The following is a 17,771-nucleotide window of genomic DNA, read 5'->3' as shown; positions in this document are numbered from 1 at the left end:
TTTGATGAGTTGAACTAGGTTAAAAAAGTTCGTTGATCCTCCAAGCATGGGTACCTAAATCAATAAATCTAAGTGCGAGCATTGGCTGGAAACAGACGAGTTCAGTTTTCAACGGTTCAGTTTCAATTTGGTTTTTAACAGAGACAATCGACATCAGTTTCAGTTTCATTGGTGCCTGAACTAACTTTTTTTCACAGCCCAAAATAATTAAACAGAGCCGAACTAACCGGATCGGTTCAATTTGGTTATTTTGTTGTTTTGTTCTGGCTTTGTTATCTTTATACAACTGGAATTATTCCGGAAAAACGGGGAAAAAAGGAATGCACAACTGTAACCATACAATCATGTCAACTTAGTTCTGATCCCCTTTTTTTGTTGATAGCAAAATTACTATTGCTGAATCAGAAAATAGATTACAGAAATAAATTCTCATCACCACAATTAAAATACTGTCTTCTTAATAATTCCAAATACATTCAAGGTCGATCATTTCGTGTGAAACGGTGATCCCATGCATCCAACCATCCCTGGCTTGATGAAACCAAGTGGTGTTGTCATTGTTCTAAATTCCAATGTTTGCTTCTTTGAGTTCGGACCAAGCTCATTATGCACCCTTTCAGTGAATTATATTGTGCTTGCGTTCTGCTTGCAGTCTTAGAATCACCAGGAGAAAGATCCGTAACTTTTTGCAGTGTCAATGGCCTTGGTTGCAGTTCAAAATCCTTTTTTCCCAAAAAGTGCAGGATTCACAACTGAGCATAGGATCAGTACCTGCTGAACAGATTGTGCTTTGACATCTATGTTGCGCTTGCTATCCGATGCAAGTGCAAGAATCTCAGTACACAATTTTGGAAATGTTGCCAAGAGGTGCTTCAGTGCCATTTGTTTCAGCAAAGAGACTGTAATGCATTCATTTAGACCATGGATTTTCATCACTGACCCTGGAAATAGCAATCATTAGATAGAAAAAAATTCACCTGGTCACATCAGCTTTTTCATGCGATAACAAAATATAAAGGCACCTACCTAATGGAAAAGGCTGGTTCTCCATCTGTGAATTCTGCCATCCACTATGTTCATTATGAGCATTGCAGTCAAAATGAATATATAAATGGGTTCCATGAAAGTGTGATAAGCTAAAAGCAGTCCTTTGACTGTCCACAAGATTATATGCATTAATCAAAAACCAAAAAAATCTCACCCTCTTCTATGATCAAGCAAATATGACTAGTTGTAAAAGTACTTTATCCTTTCAGAATACTCCCAAAGGATAGCAGCTGTCTTATCTTTTCAGACTCATCGACCAGAGATTTTCTTCCAAAAATCCAAATTTGATTACAGTTGACTTGCTCCAACTTTCTTCCACTGCTTTCACAAGAGTCTTTAGTGTCCATGTGGTGTGGCAAAATACTCAGCACGTCAGTTGTCAAATTCTGACCTAAATAACTCTTAAGTTCAGCTTTGATTATACATTGATGGGTTTTAAAACATCAACTGCCACACTAATGGGAAATTCAACCTTTTTTTGGTCATATATCCCTATGTAAGATTTTCATACAACAATGAGAGCCTGAAAGTTCTCCACCCAGTAAAGGAGTGGAGAAAGAATATTCAGAAACGCCTTGTATTAATTCATCTCAGATGCAATTATATATAAGAGAAGTGTCTAAGAAATAAAAACGTTACTCTATAGCAGTGGAGCAAGAATAAGCAAACGCATGCCCTTTTGATGGAGGCAAAACCGATTGTAATTTTTCTATCATTTGATTGAGCTCCCCCAACTTGTCTGCCTTGTTAGATTTCAGTAAAACCCTCTCCAACATCCGATATACTGCTTCACTCAAACGCATTCCTGTCTCCAAATATTGCTTTGAGCATTCAAAAGCTTCTTGTGACCTCCCCCGGGAGCACAATCCTGTCACCAATAGATCCAATGCATGACCATGAGGACAATATCCCTTTTCCAACAAGTATTGCCAAAAACCCAAACCCAAATCAATCCGACTATTCACACAGAAGAATTTCATCAACATAACAACAGTCCGTGTTTTAGGGACAAAATTCCTTTCAATCATCTTTCCATAAAGCTCGCAGACACCCTCAATGTCATTCTGCTTCATCAATCCTAAGAAAATTGTATGGTAGGTCACACTATCATGCCCAATACACTTCTCTTCCATTTCATCCATCAACCTCATAGCAGACTTCATTTCTCTACATCTAATTAGTGAACTAATCAAAGCATTATAAGCTCCAGTATCAGGATGCAATTTTCTCCTGCAAATTTCATTAAATAACTGCCTGGCCTTAATTATGTTTCGAGAAACCCCTGCTCCATGAATCAAAGTAGTCATCGTTTCCAATGTAGGCATGCAATTAGCCTGTTCCATTTCTTCAAAAATTCTCAAACCATCACCAAAATAACCTTTTTTGCAGTAAGCATCAATCCGAATATTATAAGTTAAAGCAGTTGGCTTGAAGCCTCTTCGAACAATCTCATGGTAAAACAGTTCCATTGCAGTAATATCCCTTGATTCCTTAAATCCAAAGAGCAAGATATTCATAGTCTTGGCATTAGGATTAAAACGATCATGCATCTTTAGAAATACTGATCGTGCCTCTTTCACGTCCCTTTGAGTGCAAAATGCTCGAAGGAGCACATTAAACTCTTCAGTACCAAATGTCTTTCCAACAAAAACCACTTTCTCCATCTTTTCAAATGCTTCAAGAGTATCTTCATAGGATTGAAATTTGGCAATTTTGGATAACATGATGCTCATGGACTTATGAGTGAGCAGGGAAGAGTGTGTTTTTCCAATTTCCATCATTAATTCCCAAGCTTTCTCAAAATAGCGCATCCGTGTAAGGATGTGGAGAGTCATTTCAAAAGCAAATGAACTTGGAGTAAAATGGGAATTATGAAGGGAAAACTTAAAGAACTCCAAGGCTTTGAGGCCATTGGAATGAGCTGCAAAGAGGCGGCCAAGAACATTCTCAACAAATGCAGTAGAAAGAACCGTCATAGACAGATGCTTCAAAAGGGTGGGTTGAAGTGGTTCATCAGGAAAGCGGTTATCATTTATAATTTTGGTAATTCTTTCAACCTCAGACACCGTGTATGATGATTTATAAACAAAAAAGCTAAATAAGGGAGATCTCTTGTAAGGGATTTGAAAAAGTTGATTACTTTTGCCAAATGCCAAAAAAGTGAGCATTATCCTCTCCCGTTTTTGAAATTGAAATTGCAACTACTCTTCCATTTCAGGCCACAGTACCTATGTTGATTAACCAAATCAATTTCAAATTAATTCGTAATTACTTTAAGAAAATGTTTAAATTAATAATCAGCAAGGCAACTAATTAGATTCAGGATTTCGAAACAAACAGAAAAAAAAAAAAAAAAAAAAAAAAAAAAAAAAAAAAAAGGGCTAAACGGCTTGCTGATACCATAATATACAATAAACATGAGAGTTGCAAGTAAACGGGTGATATTTTTATGTTAATCAAATGGAGAGAGTTAACTAGAATAAAAATTCAGTTAGATTATTGATGTTGCAGAGAGAGGGGCAAAAAGACAAGCCATTATTGGAGAATAGTAATTTAATATAAATTAATAAAACAATAAAACAGTAATTTAACATGATTTTATAGCAGTTTAATGTACAAATACCTACTAGTAATATTAATTTAAGCATTTCCAAAATGAAATCCAATTTTTCCCATTAATTTAATATAATATTAAAAACTTGGGAATTACTACCATGAATCATATAGATAGAATCCAATTTGTGGCTTTCAGTAGAAACGCAATAATTTCAAGGACACGTCATATCTCATACTGTTGAACACGGTTTATTCAAGGCCTATGAGCCTGTAGCTGCTTAGATCTAAAGGACGTCGAAGTTTTGAAAAGAAGGTATAGCAATTAAGCTTGCATACACATTATTTCCCTGCTTTCTATTGCATACCTCGAGTTGTAAAACCTTCTTTCATCAGTCAACTACAGGCTACGGCATTCTTAACGTCGGTGTTTTGATGCCAATGACTGCATTGGACACCACTCACCAACAAACTTCCACTTCTTCCTTATCATTCTTAAATTTATAATTTAATGAAATAGTTATAGTTTTCATATGAAAGAGATCAAATTACCCAGGTTGAGGTAATTTCTCCTATGGTGGCTTTTTCTTTTTGGTCCCTCTCCATACAGCATCAACAACTGATAAATTTTATTCCAACTCTCTCCATTCACTAACATTGAAATATCACTCTTTTTCGCTTTACATTTGCTCAAGTAAATTTTGAGGTATAATCAAGTAATTGGGGTTTTTGTTAAGTTCATTTCAAAGCCTTAACCAAATTAACTCTGAAAAATATAAATTTATGCACGTAAACACAAATGTTGAATCCAAAATCTAACACAATAGTTCATGATTAAAAAAAAAAAAAGATCAAATAAAGCATTGTAAAAAAATATGAGAGATCTAATTGAATCAATTCAGAAACCCCAGATGAACCCAACAAAAAAATAAATATTGGACAAATTTAGACACGACATAAGTAGATTATCAGCAAGCAAATCAAAGACCAACATGATTATGAATTCCTCTTGGATCAAACATTCAAAGAAGCAGAGGGAATAATAAGTATGCAAGAGAGCGAGGAAGGTCAAAGCAGCATGGAACCAGAAACAGGAAATGGATAATAAACGTTTTGGAACAGATTGGAAACAAAATGTCTCAAAAATATAGGAAACAGATGTATTGGGAAACATGAGAATATAAATAATAGTGAGGCATTTGTCAATAAACACTTTTCCACCAAATCAATATTATTAAACATAGCAAACAGAGAATGAAATACATTCTTAAAATTAATTAATCGAATTCATAAAATTAGTCAACTTAAAAAAAAATGCAGACAGTTATCTTGGACTAATTGAAAATGGCTGCAAAGTCAAGACTAATCCCAAAGAAAAGCTATTCTACTATAACTTACAAAGGACTAAGGAATAAAGGGGAAAATACAAAATTGCTTCTTCTATTAGTAACCCAGAAATTGATAGTCTAACACATCAACCCCAAACTAATAACCTGATTAAAGCCCTGTCAAAAACTGAAGCAGCACACAACAGCAGGAAATAACAAAGAAAATAGAAACTCGTCGATGGAATTAAAAAGCACTATCACCCGACACAGAGAGAAGAAAGAAAGACAGAAAGAAACAGAGCGGGACGGCTTAAATACCTGGACTGAGAAGCCAGCGGCCGCCGCCACCACCTGCGGTTCTGAACGAGACGTGTTAGTGATTGAACTGGAACCGAGATACCCTATCCATCGTCAGTTGCCGATGATACAGATAGAACTGCAATGACCGACGTCTGAGAGGAACGCTAAGCCTCAGTTTTTTCTTTCCCAATTAGAGAGCACAACAGCGGGTCAAGTTGGGGTGAGGATTTGGTAGGTTTTTCAACCGAACCAAATTCTACAAACGAATGATTAAACCGAACGGAATTTACTTGAAGAAAAAAACGGTTCAACTTTTATTAATTTATTTATTGAAATCATTATAAAATAATATTATTAACTATATGATCGAGATAATTCAAATCTAAACCCATCAATAATTTAATATTTGCTTTATAAAAAAATTGAAAAAGGGAAAGATTGATATTGTACCAATCAATTTAATGCCAAATTCACTAGTTGAATCATCTTAAAAATAAATTAAAAAAAAAAAAACCGGAAACAACCATCATGTTCTTTATGTGCAATCCAGAAATTTGGCTTCATATATATAATCTTGATACTAGGAAAATATCTCTACTTTTGGATTCAATAATTATAGTTGTTATAGATTTTAAAATATGTGTACATATATTAATTAAAAGTCTTTTTTTAATTTTTTATTTGAGAAATCATGAGACTGCAATATCTTTAAAATATACAAGTGTACCTACTTAAAAAAAATGAATGATTTGATCTAGATAGAAAATGGCTTCACATTCTAGAAAGAAATCCTACACATGGTTGATTGCTACTCTCTGTGCATTTTGAGAACAATCAAGATCTGCAGAAGCATCAATCCTTCTACCTCTCTGCAAAATGAATTGGATCCAAACTTTTAACCTTGAAACATAAAGGCAACGACAGAGTAAAAATAGGATACAGAACAAACCAATAGTCCTTTCTCTTTCAGTATACTTGAGCTCTCCCATTATGATTAGATACAGAATTAGAATCTCAAGACAATGAGCAACTTTTCTTTTTCTTTCCGTAAGGCATATGAGTTTAATAAGTGAATCCTTGGAGGGGTTAAGAAACAAAGAACAGTTGTTGAAGAAAAGTGATTTTTAGCAATCCATTTTTAACTTTTGGTGTCCTAAATGTTGGGCATAAAGGAAATGAGAAAAGCAATGACACAGAGGATCGCGTATTGAATGAATAATAGTACACTAACTCCAGAACTTTTTTGTGTTTCACTTTGTCTACACATAATTTCCCCCCATCATTGATCGGTTACTAACTACTATCAATGCAATTTTACAATATTAAAAAAGTGTAACATAAGCATGTAAAAAATACAGAACTCATCATCCAAGAATTCTCAAAAAAATCAAATCTTTATATTCAAAATGGAGAACTTTTTGAATTTTAAAACTGAGGATCTATCGTTATAAATTTCTAGACTCTTCAAATCCAAAACTATCGTTTGAGTTTTCTTTCGTTTGTTATAATTATACTATTGAAACTAAGATCAAATTTCCTAGGGTCATAATTCATTTTAGCCATGGAGATGTAAAATTGAAACGTTTTAATGCGTTTGTTCACTTGAATCGCTTGAGCCCTAATACATTATTGGTGCCATGAAGCTAGACCAGTGAACTATTACGCTGGGTACGACCTTGTGAAGAAAACAATATCATTTAAGCTAACTTATTTTGCCACCTCTGCATTCTAAAATTATAAGAGAATGCCAACTCAGATTTTAAGACTCTGTTTTCTATATATATCTATAGATAGATAGATTCTCAACTTTGCGGGTTGTTTTTATTTTACTGTAAATCTAACTTTCTTGTTCAGATACCTTGAACTTGAACATTAGTTAGCACCTCAAATTTAAATTTTACCCATTTTAATATATAAAAAATTATTATTTTTTGAATCCACACACACACTCTCTCTTATGGTCGCAGGTTGACCCAAGTAATGAGTGTTAGGAATCAGCTCTGATACCAGTTGTTGGGCATCAGCTCTGATACCACTCGTTGGGCCCTTTCAACCGATTAAGAGAAAATTAACGCAGCGGAATAATAAACTTGTGACACACAGATATTTACGTGGTTCACCCTCAACTGTTTAGGGCTACGTCCACGGGACAAAATCCGAATCATTCTTCCACTATTAAAATAGTAGGTACACAACGAGAGTAATACAAAAATAGTGACACTCAAAGTGTTTCCCAAAAACACTCCATAATAATTTCCTCACTATTTTTCTCTCCCCTAAGTTTAGGAAACCCATCCTAAAATTAGAAAACTCTCTCGCTACATTTTCTCTCTTCTTTCTTCTGTGTGTATTGTGTGTTCTGCCTCTGCCTCTATTTATAGGCAGGTTAACGCGTTTAATGAGCCGTGTACAACTTATTCAAGTCACCGCCCATGTACACCAATTCAAAGCCATCACTGTTGAACTGGCTGCTCCTATTTCTTTCTTACTTTCACACATAACACGTTTTGCAGCCAACTTTACTTCCTTCCGTTTTTAACTTTAGTTCGTGGGTCCCACTTGAGTGAGCACACAACCACAACAAATCTCCCCCTGCACACTCAAGTGAGGACGTTAGCCATCATCATCCCTGCAGCTATAATCTATTAGATCTGCCCACCATCTTGTACCGCCGCTACAACTTTGCGGGACACGCCGCCCGACCTCCTTTTGTCGGGAAGACTTTCGACACAAGACACCACCTGCAGATCTTTTTTCAGTCTTGGTTCTGTTGTTACACAGCAACTCTTTGCACGCTTCAATAATCTTGACTGCCACGACACGGCTCCCTCTGCAAATATGATTAGATATCCTGATGTAGACTTTCTCGAGTCAACATCCCCAGCCATATTTGCATCGGTATAACCGACTAATACTGGCTTCTCATCTCCAAAGCATAAACATACTTTGGTTGTACCTCGAAGATCCATTTCACTGCAGTCCAATGTTCCTTTCCAAGATTTGAAAGAAACCGACTCACTACTCCGACTGAGTGAGCAATATCTGGCCGTGTACAAACCATGGCATACATCAAGCTTCCAACTGCTGAAGCATATGAAATCTTTTCCATTCTTCCTTCTCTCCATCCGTAGAAGGGCACTGTTTAGAACTTAATTTAAGGTGATTAGTAAGAGGCAACTAACCGCTTTTGCGTTCTCCATTCTAAACCTTTGAAGTACTTTCTCAATGTACTTCTCTTGTGACAACCATAATTTCTTGGTTCTTCGATTTCTTGTAATCTTCATGCCAAGAATTTGCTTTGCTGGTCCCAAGTCTCTCACGCAAAGACTTACTAGATTTCTAACCAACAATAAACCACATAGAGCAAAAACAATGTAGTCATCAACAGAGAATTTCTTCATAAAAACACAGTGATCTGAAGTAGTCTTTCTGTAGCCTTGCTCCCCCATAACAGACTCAAACTTCTTGTACCACTGTCTAAGTGCCTGCTTCAAGCCGTACAGACTCTTCTTCAGTTTGCAAACACAATCCTCTTTTTCTACGAAACCCTCTGACTGCTCCATGTATATTTCTAAGATATCGTCCACCTCAACAAACACTAGCCCACTCTGCTCTGAGTAGCTGGCCACCGTGTTATGTCTGTCATCCACCTCTGCAAACACTTGCCCACTCTACTCTGAGTCGCTGGCAACTGTGTTATGTCTGTCGTCCACCTTTGCAAACACTGCCCACTCTGCTCTGAGTCGCTGGCAACTGTGTTATGTCTATCGTCCACCTTTGCAAACACTGCCCACTCTGCTCTGAGTCGCTGGCAACTGTGTTATGTCTGTTGTCCACCTTTGCAAAAACTAGCCCACTCTGCTCTAAGTCACTGGCCACTGTGGACTTTCTGAGATATCATTCACCTCTGCAAACACTAGCCCACTCAACTCTGAGTCGCTGGCCACTGGACTTTTTGAGATATCATCCACCTCAGCGAACACTAGCCCACTCTACTCTTAGTCGCTGGCCACTGCACTTTTTGAGATATCGTCCACATCTGCAAACATTGGCCCACTCTGCTCTGAGTTGCTGGCCACCATGTTATGTCTGTCATCCACCTCTGCAAACACTTGCCCACTCTACTCTGAGTCGCTGGCAACTGTGTTATGTCTCTTGTTCACTTTGACTTGTGCAGAATATCTTCACCAACATAAACCGTATATGTGAACAGTAGTATACGTGAATAGTGATCATGAATAGTAATAGTATACTCGAATAGTAACTGTATGCATGAATAGTAACTGTACATGTGAATAGTACTATGTGTGAATAGTGCTGGGCTTAACAGTGACGGGCTCAGCAACAGTAACGCCAATAGTAACTATTCACTATCAACGCGAGTTACTATTTTACTATTCATCACTAAGTCGATTCTGCAACGTCTTTCCGAGCGGACAACACCAATGGACTCGTCGTAATTTTCTCTTCATCGTGGTATATTTATTTTCAAAATATATCTACGGATCCGGTACCACTATCTGACCGGCTGGGCCTACCGAAACCTTCGGCTCTGATACCACTTGTTAGGAATCATCTCTGATACCAGTTGTTGGGCATCAGCTCTGATACCACTCGTTGGGCCCTTTCAACCGATTAAGAGAAAATTAACGCAGCGGAATAATAAACTTGTGACACACAGATATTTACGTGGTTCACCCTCAACTGTTTAGGGCTACGTCCACGGGACAAAATCCGAATCATTCTTCCACTATTAAAATAGTAGGTACACAACGAGAGTAATACAAAAATAGTGACACTCAAAGTGTTTCCCAAAAACACTCCATAATAATTTCCTCACTATTTTTCTCTCCCCTAAGTTTAGGAAACCCATCCTAAAATTAGAAAACTCTCTCGCTACATTTTCTCTCTTCTTTCTTCTGTGTGTATTGTGTGTTCTGCCTCTGCCTCTATTTATAGGCAGGTTAACGCGTTTAATGAGCCGTGTACAACTTATTCAAGTCACCGCCCATGTACACCAATTCAAAGCCATCACTGTTGAACTGGCTGCTCCTATTTCTTTCTTACTTTCACACATAACACGTTTTGCAGCCAACTTTACTTCCTTCCGTTTTTAACTTTAGTTCGTGGGTCCCACTTGAGTGGCACACAACCACAACAATGAGTTAACCCAAAACACACCCAGAAGTTTTTGAGCAACCTAGTAAAACTTAAAATTAGAGGAGGAGATAAGCTCTAGAAGAAGAAAGGAACTTTTTAGAACCTACCCAGGAATGCTTCACCAGAATACGTTGCTGCCTCTATAGCAGTCAAGAGGAGGACACTATTTTTTGATGATTTAAAGCTTTACTGATACTAAAGAGAAATGGAGAAGGAGACCGGTCCTTATCTCGCCATTTTTTTAGTCGAAAGCAAAAGTGAAATTTTATGCAGAATTTTCTTCTCTTTGTTTCGCACACAAAAAAGTCAATTAAATGATAAAATTGAAGGGTTATGGTTTTGCAAGAATGAGAAGATGATTGTTATATGAAAAATGTGATCGACGATGCAGAGGATGGAGTAGCGCGATGGGGTTGAGAGAAGTTAGAAATGAGTGTTTTGGGTTAACTCATTGGGTTGATTTGGCTGTAAAAGATTGTTGATCTTACAAAAATAATTTTTTATTCATTAAATTGAGTAAAATTTGAATTTGGAGCGTTAGTGTAATTAATTTTCAAGTTCAGAGTATTTAGATAAAAAAAAAATTTAGATTTATGATAAAATTAAAATAATTCGGAAAAGCAAAATTAGAAAAAAAAACAATGCAGTCGCTGAGAATTAAAATCACTTGACTTAACCTCTTAAAACAGTGGCTAATGAAAATTGAACTCTAGTCACGTGACTGAACTAACAAGGCCCGTAACATTAAGCTAACAAATGACTGCAGTAAATTTTATAGAAGTCAAGGAGGTGGCGGCCCCCTGGCCCCACTCCTTTGGTCATTGGGTATATATAAGTACTGCAATATCTCCGTGCTATGCACGGTTAAAGAAAATTTAAAAGAAAATAATATAATTATAGCTTGTTGATAGATTCTCAAATAAAATGTTTTATATTATGCTATTAAAATATAAATAAAGATAGATGAATAATAAAAAATACATTCACGATTTTTTAATAATGAGAATAAAAATTAGTAAATAAACATGTATTGAAAATAGTGGAATTTAGAAAGATAATAAAAAAAAGAGAAATAAAAGGAGAATTAATTAGTTTGATTTATTTTATAATTAATATAAAAAATAATTCTCACTATCATTAAAATCTAAAAATTAAGTAATTCATTTTAAATATGATAAACTCCACCATATTTAATACAATTTAATTCAAAAAATAAACAATTATTCAATTGACTTTCAATTATTCAATAAATTATTGAGTAAATTCACTATATTATCCTTAATACAATACTAATTCTATAAGAAGTCATTAAATTGAAGTAATTATTAGTAGCCATACACAAAGAGTAAACATAGAAAAACATTTAGTATTCCTTGAAACCACAAATATGACGAGTATTTTAGAATAAGTTATTTTATTAAACTTGACAAGTATTATAAAACAGAGATAGTATATTTTTTTTTTTTTTTTTTTTAAATCTCTTATAATATTAAATGATGGACATCAATTGAGAATATGGATGTACATTAAATATGGATATTTTTTTTAAGCAATCAAATAGGGGTATATTAAGAAATTAGATAATAAATTATCTTTTAAAAAAAAAAATAAGACTATAGTTTGGGATAGACGAAAACAGTACTATATCCCTTTGAAGGACACCTTTCTGATCCACAGCATGCCACTCTATAATCATCCTACCAGACTACATTTAAAGCCAAGTGAACATGTCTTCATAATAGAGCTCCTTACTTGGGCCCCATGAATGGAGTTTGTCCTTATAAGTAGGTGCATTTCTATAATTTAAAGATCCTGCACTCTCATTCTGTTTATCAAGTAAAAGAAGACTCTCAGTGTATGTATACATGTAATAACGTGTACAAGAACTATAGTTACTGAATCCAAAAGTTAGATATTTTCCCAGTCTCGGGATCATAGGAAGCCAAATTCCCAGATCCCAGAAAAGTAATAGCTTCGCCATTTCTTCGAAAGCCTAGTACCCATAACAAACCTCCATATTCATATAGATCTCTAAAGACAAAATGTTTACTCCAAGATTCAGATACACCGTAATCCTTCAATACCGATATGCAACAATCATCGCACTTACGATCAAATTCCCATGATTCATATTGTATTAAGGCAAGCGATTGGCCAAATACAGTCAATTCAAGTTTTCCACTTAAATCCTCAGGAATTCTCAATTTTTGGAAAACCTCATTTGACAAATCGAACAAAGATATATACTGTCTTCCCTCCCTCGAACCAATGGATAAAACCGTTAAAATAAAAATTACTTTAGCAAAATATAAGCTACAATTAGGATAATCAACATTTTTGCTTTTCCAAGAATTGGTGCTAAGGCTATAAATATCAACCATTACCTCTTCATTTTCCCAAAAATCAAGAAAAATCATTTGTTTTCTTGTCATACCCAAATCCTACATCACAACGCATCACGTCTGATAAATTATCTGGAGTTGGATCATGATTTGGAGGATTTGGAATAGTGAGGCTTTTTCCAATTGTAGGGTTCCATAGGTATAGATTTCCATGAGATCTATGGCCTCTAGAGCCATCGGATATAAAAAACAAGCCATTACAAGAACCAAAAATGCTCACCTTGTCGCCATAATAATTAGACATCTCATCAAAGATTCGAAAACCACTATACAAGTCATCGTCATTACATAACCAATATCCCTCGAATTTAATCTCCAATCCGGAACGGGATACATTCTCAATAAGAATTTGATAGGGTTTTTGGGATTCAATGGAGTGGTTGATTTGAAGAGAAATAAAATTAGGGTTTGTGATTGGAGAGTACCAAGATTTGCAGACCAATCTGCATCGTAAGAGAGGTCTGACTGAAGCTCTTTTCAAGATTTCGATCAACAATTCTTCAGGGAAGAAATCAGCATACTCTGGCTTTTTGTTTAGCATGATTGAAGTGAGACGCAAAGATTGAAAAACACTAAACCCTAAGCTAAGCCTTATTTAGGCACATCACAACGTATTACTTCCTAGATTCAGTAAAAAGTAAATTGAAATTAATAAAATATAAAATAATAATTGGTACAATAACTTGGGGCCAAAGTGTTCCCATTGTTAGTTAACTTTTTTTTCTTTAATTTCAATTGAATACGGTTTTTAAGTGTCCGCAACAAGGATTTCTCGATGAAAGTTGATTCTATATATCCGAATCTCATTACTAGAAACCGCCTAATCCGACTTGACTTCTCACATGTCCAACCTATCTATATGGATATAAACAATATTAATAGATTATCTATAATATATATATATATATATATATATATATATATATATATATATATATATATATATATTGAAGAAATAAAATATTTGTAAATTTCATTTTTTCTTAATAACTTGCAAATTGCCGGTTATTAAATTTTAGGTCTTTGGTGCAAAAACTAGAAAAGCAAGAAGTCGGTTGTAGTGAAGAACTCTTCGGCCCCAAGTTATTCCGATCCTTATTGATTTCAATTTACTTTTTTTGACTGAATTTAGGAATTGACATGTGCCTATATAAGGCTTAGCTTAGGGTTTAGTCTTTTTAACTTTGCGTCTAACTTCTTTCATCCTAAACAAAAATCCTTAAGAAAAAAGAAAAGCGCAATGCCAGATTTATTCCCTGAAGAATTGTGGATAGAAATCTTGAAAAGAGTGTCAGTCAAATCCCTCTTAAGATGCAGATTGGTTTGCAAATCTTGGTACACTCTGATCACAAACCCTAATTTTATTTGTCTTCAAATCAACCAATCCATTGAATCCCAAAAATACTATCAGATTCTAATAGGGAGTTTTAATTGGATGAAAACAATTTTCCAAGAGTTGAGAATTCTTGATGGTTTAATTGGAAATCTTGATTTGGCGGTATATGGCCAATCAGTTGCCATAATGATATCTACTTTGATAGATTCGAAGAAAAGAATGTATTTTGACTCCTCAGTTATTATATGAAGGTAAAATCCAAATGATAATTCTGCGGAGATGGTCTAAAACTATTAGTAGCAAACCTTGAATCCATAGATACTGGTTCTGTAGGTGAAGGTTTTGGTAATGGAGGCAGTATTGATTCTGTTAGTGTGAAATATTGCTGCTTCTATTGGCACGGGTTTTGTCGGGAGCGGAGCCGGTTCTGGCAGAGGTTTTGGAGTTATGGAGTCACAGTTTCATATTTCTTCATCATCTGATAAATTCTTTGGTCAAAGTGATTCTTCTGTGTTAATCGCATATACAAGATATAAATTACAGCAAAGGAAGTTTGTCCTCTGAAATCTCTGTCTTATTTTCAATTTTTTTTTTCTGTTTTTCTTGCCTTTCACTTTTCGCTCCAAGTAATCTTGGAGACTCATACGTACAAAGAGATCAGAATAGTGAATGTTTACGTACGATTTGCATTTCTTATAATTTTTCTGTTAAAGAGCATCTCTTATATTTCAAGTCTATGTTTTTATCATGGTAAATTGAATCTGAGAAAGGGTAGTAATCACAGTTCTGCATGTATTATTGCAAATTACAATTTAATTGTTATCTTCGAGTCTACGCACTTTAATTCATAAAAACTGTAAAATTAATATAAAATTATTAATATAATGTTAATAAGTTAGTATATAATGAAAGTTCGAATAAGTTTAATCTGTTTTACTGAGAAATTTTAGCCGACACAAAATCAAATATTTGCAAATTAAATTGTATAAATAAGAATTTGAATTAGCACAAATAACAATAGAAATTGATTCAATAGACAAACTAGTTGGACACAATCAAAGGGAACCAAGTGAGCAAATTCAACTAATATCAAAGGTGCATTTTGACAAACATATTCTTGTAATACAAGAAAATACCAAATAATAAAAAGGAATAATACAGAAATCATGCCTTCTTTACACTGAACTTAGGAACTAGTATGTGCCAATATAAGTCTCACTTCTTTTGTCCTAAAATAAATCCTAAAAGATAGAAAGAGAAGAAAGTGAGGTCAGATATCTTCCCTGAAGAAGTGTGGGTAAACCATTAAATATACCTCAAACTTTACGTTTTTTAATAATTACACCATAAATCCAACTTAACCCTTGGGCATCCTAATTGTAACTTCTTGTCATAATTGTACCCTAATTCGAACTTGATAAAAATCAGTGAATAAAATATCTTAAATGCAGATATCATAATTCATACTTGAGTTAACTTAAGTTGGCTAAATTATAAATACTCTAAACTTTGGCGTTTGTAACAATTGCATTTCAAAATACTTTAATTTTCAGATACCCCAATTTTAACTTTTTATCACAATTGCACCTCGAATTCAAATTATAGCAAATATGCTGTCATATTGCACGTTGAATTCAAATTAGAGGTCACATTTAATTACCATTCCACCCTAAATTCAAAATTTATCTTATTTTAATAGGACAACCTTAGATTACTAGAGAAGAAATAATCAAAAGGAGATAAGTTCGTAATAAAACAAAATATTCTGCAACGGCTTCAGAATAAAGCAAAATACTTGCAGTTTTTATTTTTTTATTCAATAAACTTGTCATAATTTGTCTTTGGATGTTTAGAGGTTTAAGATTATTTTTGTAGTACACCATATTTTCTCGAGTAATTTAGGATTTACATATCAAAATGAGATGAAATTTTGAATTCAGAGATTAATTATGATAGTATATTTGTCATAATTTGCTTATTCAGAATTAATCATCTCTTATCGATTACTTCTTTGCTAGTAATTTAGGGTTTGCTCTATTAAAATAAGATAAAATTTGAATTTAAGGTGAAATTTTAATTGAATGTGACCCCTATTTATAACAATATATTTGCTATAATTTGAATTTGAGCTGCAGTTGCGATAAAAAGTTAAAATTAGACTATCTGAGTAATTAAGGTCGTTTTGGGATGTAATTGTTACAATTGCCAACGTTTGGTTTTTTTTATATAATTTAGCCAACTCATTCTTTGGGTTAAGTTAACTCAAATATAAGCCATAGAACCCACATTTAATATATTTTATTTATTAATTTTAACCAATTTTGAATTAGGGTATAATTATGACAAAAAGTTTCAGTTGGGGTGCAGAGGGGTTAAGTTGTATTTAGGATGAAAATTATTACAAGACACAAGTTTGGAGTATATCTAATGATTTCCTCGAAGAAGTGTGGATAGAAATATTGAAAAGAGTCCCTATCAGATCTCTCTTAAGATGCAGATTGGTTTGCAAATCATGGTACTCTCTAATCACAAACCTTAATTTTATTTTTCTTCAAATGAACCAATCCATTGAATCCCAAAAGCCCCATCAGATTCTCATAGAGAATTTTATCCTTGATGAACACCAGAAACATTGATTGTACAATTATGATGACTTGCATAGTGGCTTTCGAATCTTTAATGAAAGATCTGATGACTTTACCTCCAGTTATCTTCGTTTTACTATTGGTTCTTGTAATGGTTTGATTCTTATGGAGATTAGAATCGATGACTGTAGAAATTATAGAAATATTTATCTATGGAACCCTGCAGTTGGAAAAATTGTCACCATTCCAAAATATTCACGAAATCATTTATCCGAAGAGGGGATGAGCTATGTTTCGGCGTTTGGGTATGGTAAGGAATCGAATGATTATAAAATACTAGGAGTTTTCTTTAATCATTACGTACCATCAAAGGTAATAGTTGATATTTATAGCCTTAGCACCAATTCTTGGAAAAGAATTATTTTTGCTAATAGTGCTGCATGTGACTCGTATGTTTTTTCTTTGAATGGTTTTATCCATTGGCTTGATGAAATTCATCACGAGGAACATGTTATATCTGTGTTCGATTTGGCCGAATGAGGGTTTCCAGAATTGAAAATTCCTGAAGGTTTAATTGGAGACTTTGAATTGAAGATATAGGGCCAATCACTTGCCTTGGTACAATATATGTCATGGAAAGAGCATAACATAAATTCTAATTTGAAGCATTTCAACAACTATTGCAACAATTGTTGCATATGGGTAATGAAAGAGTATGTTGTATTAGAATCCTGGAGTAAACATTTTGTCATTAATCTACGAGTGTACGAAGAATACGTAGGCATGTTAAGAGTATTCGGTTTTGCTTCATATGACCTCAAGACTGGAAAAATAACTATTTTTGGACTCAAGGGCAAGAACAAGGACTATAATTTCACATGTATGTTTCCATATATTGAGAGTCTTCGTTTACTTGAAAAACCGAATGAGGCAGCATCTATAATCTAAAGATGCTCTCCAGGAGCAGATATGGCCTGAGCTGTCCTCCCCATATGAGGTTCTCGCCTTCACCATCAGCCTTGAACCACTTCTTCATTTTCCAGAACTTGTACTATTATTT

At 34.4% G+C, this 17,771-nt stretch overlaps 3 protein-coding genes across 3 annotated transcripts; 1 reads left to right on the top strand and 2 right to left on the bottom strand.

The window, feature by feature from the left end:
* Positions 1–149: 149 nt before the first annotated feature.
* Positions 150–5,479, bottom strand: LOC149495474 (pentatricopeptide repeat-containing protein At3g61360-like). Its single transcript, XM_089723364.1, has 3 exons — positions 5,247–5,479; positions 1,027–3,275; positions 150–941 (listed from the first exon to the last, which is right to left on the bottom strand). Exon 2 carries the CDS (start codon positions 3,213–3,215, stop codon positions 1,683–1,685), a length of 1,533 nt encoding a protein of 510 aa, XP_089579490.1. The 5' UTR covers positions 3,216–3,275; positions 5,247–5,479; the 3' UTR covers positions 150–941; positions 1,027–1,682.
* Positions 5,480–12,154: 6,675 nt separating this feature from the next.
* On the bottom strand, positions 12,155–13,331 carry LOC105637277 (putative F-box protein At3g17490). Its single transcript, XM_012220709.2, has 2 exons — positions 12,834–13,331; positions 12,155–12,790 (listed from the first exon to the last, which is right to left on the bottom strand). Exons 1-2 carry the CDS (start codon positions 13,329–13,331, stop codon positions 12,281–12,283), a joined length of 1,008 nt encoding a protein of 335 aa, XP_012076099.2. The 3' UTR covers positions 12,155–12,280.
* Positions 13,332–13,990: 659 nt separating this feature from the next.
* LOC149495473 (uncharacterized) lies at positions 13,991–17,659 on the top strand. The gene is made up of 2 exons (XM_089723179.1): positions 13,991–14,372; positions 17,312–17,659. The coding sequence occupies exons 1-2, from the start codon at positions 14,031–14,033 to the stop codon at positions 17,657–17,659; spliced, it is 690 nt and encodes a 229-aa protein (XP_089579305.1). The 5' UTR covers positions 13,991–14,030.
* The last annotated feature ends 112 nt before the right edge of the window (positions 17,660–17,771 follow it).

The sequence above is a fragment of the Jatropha curcas genome, chromosome 6 (assembly GCF_041381405.1).
Source record: "Jatropha curcas cultivar XTBG-Jc1 chromosome 6, XTBG_Jcur_1.0, whole genome shotgun sequence".
NCBI lineage: Eukaryota > Viridiplantae > Streptophyta > Magnoliopsida > Malpighiales > Euphorbiaceae > Jatropha > Jatropha curcas.
This window is presented reverse-complemented; position numbering and strand designations above follow the sequence as displayed.